This window comes from Taeniopygia guttata, chromosome 11, assembly GCF_048771995.1.
Source record: "Taeniopygia guttata chromosome 11, bTaeGut7.mat, whole genome shotgun sequence".
Classification (NCBI taxonomy): domain Eukaryota; kingdom Metazoa; phylum Chordata; class Aves; order Passeriformes; family Estrildidae; genus Taeniopygia; species Taeniopygia guttata.
The window spans coordinates 5,568,127-5,574,259 of NC_133036.1; the positions used below are offsets into that span (position 1 = coordinate 5,568,127).

A 6,133-nucleotide genomic window follows, 5' to 3' on the forward strand; every position below is an offset into this window, starting at 1 on the left:
TCCCTTTGCATACTGAGGAACAAACTGGAACAGAAAATGGAAAAACACAAAATGGAAAATTAAGGAACAAAGTGGAAAAGGGCTGAGTGGATCAAGACCAGATGTCTCTCTTGTAATCATCAGCATTTCTTCTGAGCATGGCTCAGTTCTCTGCTCAGCACCAGCTCTAATTTCAGCATATTGGTTCTTGCAGCTCTGACCTGCTGGCCAGAGCTCTCAGCAGGATTGACGCCAGCAGCCAGGGAAACCCTCCCTTCAGGGTCCAGGGAGGAAACAACCAGCACAAAAACCATGTTTCTGGAGAAAGGACACTTTCCCAGGAACCTACAGCTTAGATAATGAACTTCTGAAAATGAGAAGATAACTTGGCCAGACTCTGGAATAACAGAAACAATCAGTTACGAGATACTGCTCCAACTTCTTTCTCCTTGTTAAAGTCTTTGACAAACTTCTACCTAATTACAAACTCCTATGACACAAGAAAGAAAATATTTATTTCTGTTTAGAAATATTCAAGCATGAGCTGATGTGACTAAAAAAGAGACAGACCGTGCTTTCTTTTGCTCCTTACCTTGTTACTCCCTCTGGCCTTACTGGTGATGCTGGAATCACTGCTGGCCACTACCTCCACGTCTTTTGCTGATATCACTAAGCATGTGGAGCTGTCATCCCCAGAAAGGCAGCTTAAAAAAAAAGAAAAGGGGGAGAAATTCCATCAGGACTCACAGCAACAGAATATTCAACACTTTATGTTAAATTCATAATTTTAATAGCAACATAGCAGGATTTGTGCATCTAAGAGCTTGAGGTGAACAAGTGAAGATAGAAACTCCTCTCAGCTGAGTGTCCCTTCCCTATGTGCCATGGGTTTGAGAGAGTCAAACACCTGCTTTATTCAGCCTAAAAACTTTCAGTTCATTTCACTTGATCACAGACCTACATTTGATTCAAGTCCCCAGCACTGGAAGGTGCAAAGAAATCAAAATCAACCAGCTGAACATCATCAATAAAACAGTTCACACTGCTCGTGGTTCTCATGCCACCCCCTTTCAAAACCATGGTCAGAGAACCCAAGCAGAAGCTACTTCCATGAGCTCTGCAATACTTCAAGTGACTTGGGTTCCTGAAGGAGTCCTGGACATCTACAGGGGAACCACAAGTTTCAACCAGAGCCCTCATGATTTACATTCACTTTGACCTGCAATTTTCACCATGTACAGTTCTGTTCCCCTTCTCTGAACAACTCTGCAGATATTCTTCAGTTCCTGAGATGCAAGGATGGCAGACTCCATGCATCAGCCTCACAAAAGCTACAAAAGCTCTAACCAAGAGCAGTGGCTCACAACTGCCACCTGAACTGAACACAAAACCCATTGTCAGACTCCCAGCATGCATGTCCATGCTCAAGAGAACCAAATTTGAGCTGTTTTCTATTCACTCCCAGCATTTCTTTAACCCATTGTCAGACTTCCAGCACACATGTCCATGCTCAAGAGAACCGAATTTGAGCTGTTTTCTATTCACTCTCAGCATTTCTCTGACAAAACTTACATGACTTGCTTCTCCTGCAGGGCTCCTAGAGAGATGCTGCGATGCACTGGCTTGGCCAAAGCAGGTCCATCTCCGCTCCCAAGGGGATCAGGCACCAGCAGCCCGTTCAGGTCCCCGTTATATGAATTCGATGGTCTCTGGTTCTCATTCACTGAACCTGAGGAAAAGCATGACCAGCTGTGTCCAACATGCATTTAAAAGAAATAGCACTGTGTGAAATACACCACCTTGAGGTGCTTTTGGTCAGCCTCTATTGGTCTGTCAAGTAGAATACGCTGAACTGGTTGGGAGAAGTGCTCTACAAAAAGGATGTGTAAGAGACCTGCTGCATGATGACAAACTCACCTCCACACATCTAAGTGAAATAGTTCTTTTTCCTTCACAAGCAAATCAGAGAAACTCCAAAGAATATGTTTCAAGGAACTTAACCTGGCTCAAGGAGCAAACAGCCTTAGATCAGAAAGACTAAGCTGGTAATTCAGGTTTACTGAATCAAGTGCCAGACCAAAACGTTCTTGACAAGTCACTTCTAACCCTCAGGCCTGCAGAGAGACCTCTGAAGTCCAGCAATGCAGGGATCAGCTGCAACATTTGGGCCTGGCTGGAAACAATACATTTGTTACTTTCCAAAACCTGCTTCTGACTGTAAGACCTTGAAGTCCAGGTGTTTAAGTAATTTTCCTAGGAAATTCTGCAGCTGTGCATTTGGGATTCCCATATTTTTCCCTTGGTTGAACAAGCACAGAGAAGTTTATAGCACTCAAATTCTGTGTAAAGCAGCCATTTGTTCAGAGCCCCAGCTGTGCTTTGAAGAGTGTGTATGCCCTGATTTTGCACATCTGGCCTAGCACAAGCTGCTTGGTGGCTTCCATGCCTTCCAAAGGCTTTAGGAGGGGACAGATGTAACAGGGGGTGAAGGAGACTCTTCTTCACTAGCAAGGCAAATATTTGAAAACCCCCACTGGAGAGTAAGGCCCCCCCCATCAGCACACCAAGGAAAAGCTGCCTGTGTCAGTGAATCCACGCTGGAAATTTTCACTGGTTTTGAAACCCGAAATTTCGTATACTGTTGCCAGGTAACAACTGCTGCTGAGCTCTTGCAAAATGGCTGCTCCCAGGACCAGAAGCTCCCCATCACTGGCACATGTAACAAACCTAAAGGTAACTGTGGGCAAGAGGCAGAGCCTTCCAAAGTAAGACAACCTTTCTGCAATTGAATAGGCTTCAACAGATCAGGGTGAGTGCTGCTGCCTAAAACACAACTGCAGTTATTCATTTGCCAGAGGGGTATTTTAAGCTTGCCTGTCTATGAAGAGTCATTATGGACACAGGAATGTGCAGTGACAGGGTACCCCAATGCAGGGACAATTTGGGCACTTGCCTCAGTGTACCTGCACTGCATGAAGAAAAAGCAGCAGCACTCACACAGCACAAGGAAATTCAGGCAAAGGAATGTGATGCAGCACCTCACACTGGTGCTGTGCTTGCTGTCAGCATTAAGATGTGCCCCTTATTCCTAGAGCATATGGTGGGTGCTTGTCCAGTTGCAGCTACTTCCACTGACAGCACTTGATCCTTTGTGACCAAAGGCAGGGAAATATTCCCTACAGAAAAAGCATCCAGTCTCTCAGAGAAAGATGATATGTGCTTTGCCCTTTTGCAGCCACAGGAGTCTCATGTAAGTACTGCTGCTCTTTTACAGACAGCAGCATAGTGATGTTTGCTCCATGGGAAAAAGAAACGATGAAACACTCCCCAGAGGCTGATGGGCCCAACAACAGCACACCCAAGTTCAGGAATGGGCACAGCTCAGTCTGTGTTAGTGGAAGCCAGACAAGCACAGGTGCTGCCTGTGCACAATCCTGAAGGCATACAAGAAGAGAAGAGGCTCTGTTTAGTAAGAACATGAACTAAACCAAAAGGTTAAGCCAGACTGGTAGATAAAGTCTCAAAGAGAAAGAAGGGTGTATGTATTCATTACCTTTTCAAAGAGCAGGAGCAGTCAGAGCTGAGACACTGAACTCTTCCTGCTCCCACCATCAGCACCAGGAGATGCCAGCATGCACTGAACAGAACACTGCCCTGATACACCACGAGCAGGGTGAGCCCACGTAACACCTGGTTATCAGCAGAGATCTCTGCATGGATTGAGGATCCTGCCCACACCAGCAGGGATGCTCCTCCTCAGCACAGTGGCACTGACAGCCTGTCCCCACATCCCAGCAAGCAGGTCCATGCCTTGGCAACAGCTACTGAAGCATTGCAAGAAGTTTGCCAAAACTGGGAGAAACTGTGTCAAGAGAGACAGACTGGGTAGTGGATGACATTTTCACCAAGCCCAGCAGAATATTAAAAGTATTGTGACAGTTGTAAACTCTTTGGAGCAGGGAGTGTTTCTTGTCACCTGCCTGGACAGAATCTAGAGGAACACAACACTGCTCACAGCTACCTGCACCTGGTACTGCAAAACTTGAAGGCTCCCCTATTCCTCTCCCCTGGCATCCTAACAGGAGTTTCAGAGACTTTCAGCTAACATGTGCACTCTTCTTCTTCCCCTTACTATGTCAATCTTTTCAAGTTTATTTGCTGTCACCCAGGCAGTGATTTCTGCTGAGAACCGCCACAGGTTCCTCCTGTGACCTTCCTGCCAACTTGCTCCTTCTCCTCTCAAATGCCTTCTTGTGCACTGGAGTTGACAGAGAAGGCAAAAAGAGAATGAAGAGGAAAGAAGAATGAAAGAAACAAGCCATATTCTGTCAGTAACTCCCTGACTTCAACCAGCAGGAGAAGCTGCTTCAGAAGAAAGTCAACTCATCTTGAGCAACAACTCCAACCATTTCTCAACCACAATATATCCTTTCAGTTCAGAAACTGCTTGTGAAATGAGTCTTCCCCATCCCCGCACTGAGTTCTCCTTTCAGTTTTCCAAGTACTGTGCTGCACTACAAAAAAAAAAAAGTTTTTTTTGGTAAGAATTAGAATTCAGGAAATGTGCTAGCACTCCAGAAACCACGGAAATTACTCCAATTAATGAGAAGTTTCTCTAAGGGTAGTAGAGCTAATGAAGCTGCCTTCCTGTAGGTTTAGCCCATCACTTCAAGGGCCTCTACAGCCCTCCACAACAATCTCACACCCACCCTCTCTTCCTTTTGCCCAAGCAAAAGGCAGCACACATGGCAGATGCTTTGGAGCTGGCACATTCCCGCTGAGTCTCAGGACATTTTGAAGTTATATTATTCCTGTCCTGCCTTTCTCTTGAAAGGAGCACAAGAGGGGCATAATTCTGTCCTCTACCCAGAGGCTAAGATATTTTTGCAAAGCATTAATGTCTCAGCCTCCTTCAGAGTGTTACCTCACCACATTTGACTGAAACACCACGGCAGGTTCAACAAAGGAGATGAGAGAGAGCCGAAGCTCCAGGAGAGTGGGAACACTATCCAGCTGACTCCTGAGCCTGCTGCCGATACTCTTACAGACAGAAGGGAGCCCGCTGAACTCTGAGCACAGAAGTATGATAGTTCCGAGCACAGGAGAAGACTCACAACCACTTCAGAAGAGATATCCGTGATCCCATTTCACATACAAATAAGCAGAGCGAAAAGTTCGTGTAAAGGAGGAACCTGGCACTGATCTCAGAGCAGCCTACAAGCCCCTTGCACTCAGCCCAGAGAGACACCTGGGAACCCCTCCCAGTACCCCCGGGAAGGGGGGACACTCGTGTCACGGAGGTCGGTGCGGTTCAGCTCCCAGCAGCAACACCTCCAGCTGAATGGAGCCCCGAGAGCGCCGCAGCAGCGAGCTCTGGGGCCGGGCTGCTCTCGCTCTGCCCAGAGCCAGCACCCCCTCCCTCAAGCGAGCGTCCCCAGGCCGGGGCTCCCTCTCCTCTCCTCACCGCCCGCTGCGGGCTCAGCGCGGCAGTGCCGAGCGGGACCCCCGGCCCCGGGCTCAGCGCGGCAGTGCCGAGCGGGACCCCCGGCCCCGGGCGGGTCGGAGGGCGCTGCCAGGCGCCCCGAGGCGAAGCGGTCCCGGCCGGGCCCCGAGCGCGGCCGCTGACAACCGGCGGGGCGGCGGCGCAACGGCCGAGGGGCTCCCGCGGCCCGGCCCGAGACCAGGCCCCGCCCGGCCCGGCCCGGCGGCCTGTCGCGCCCCGCCGCTCCCCGCTCCTCACCTCCCGGCCGGTCCAGCTTGAGGATGTCCCGCAGGTGCTGCGTGGCGTCCTCGATGTCGATGCTGGAGCAGGAGGCCATGGGGCCCGGCGCGCCGCCCGCCCGCGCCGCCGCCACCGCGCTGCCCGGCCCGGCCCCGCCGCCCGCGCTTCCGCCTCCGGCCCGGCCCTGCGAGCGCCGGGCGGAAACCGCCGCCCGAACGGAGCGTTCCCGGCGCGGCGGGGCGGGGCCGGGAGCGGCGGGGCGGGGGCGGGCAGCGCGGCCCGGGGCTCCCCCGCCGCCCCATCCGCCCCATCCGCCCCGCCGGGCTGCGCACACAGAGCCCCGCACACAGCGGCTCCCGCCCAACGAGGCGGCTGCACACACAGCGCAGCGCGGAACCTGAGCGGAGCTCCCGGCACAGACTCCCGGAGCGC

At 51.0% G+C, this 6,133-nt stretch overlaps 1 protein-coding gene across 1 annotated transcript in view; it reads right to left on the reverse strand.

Moving 5' to 3' along the window:
• The window catches only part of EDC4 (enhancer of mRNA decapping 4), a 33,082-nt gene extending 27,204 nt beyond the window's left edge, over positions 1–5,878 (reverse strand). The window contains exons 1-3 of the mRNA XM_030282137.4: positions 5,720–5,878; positions 1,552–1,708; positions 572–683 (exon numbers count right to left, since the gene is read on the reverse strand). Of these exons, the coding sequence (XP_030137997.4) occupies positions 572–683; positions 1,552–1,708; positions 5,720–5,798 (348 nt within the window). The 5' untranslated portion in view covers positions 5,799–5,878. The remainder of the gene's footprint in view (positions 1–571; positions 684–1,551; positions 1,709–5,719) is intronic.
• Between the last annotated feature and the right edge of the window lie 255 nt (positions 5,879–6,133).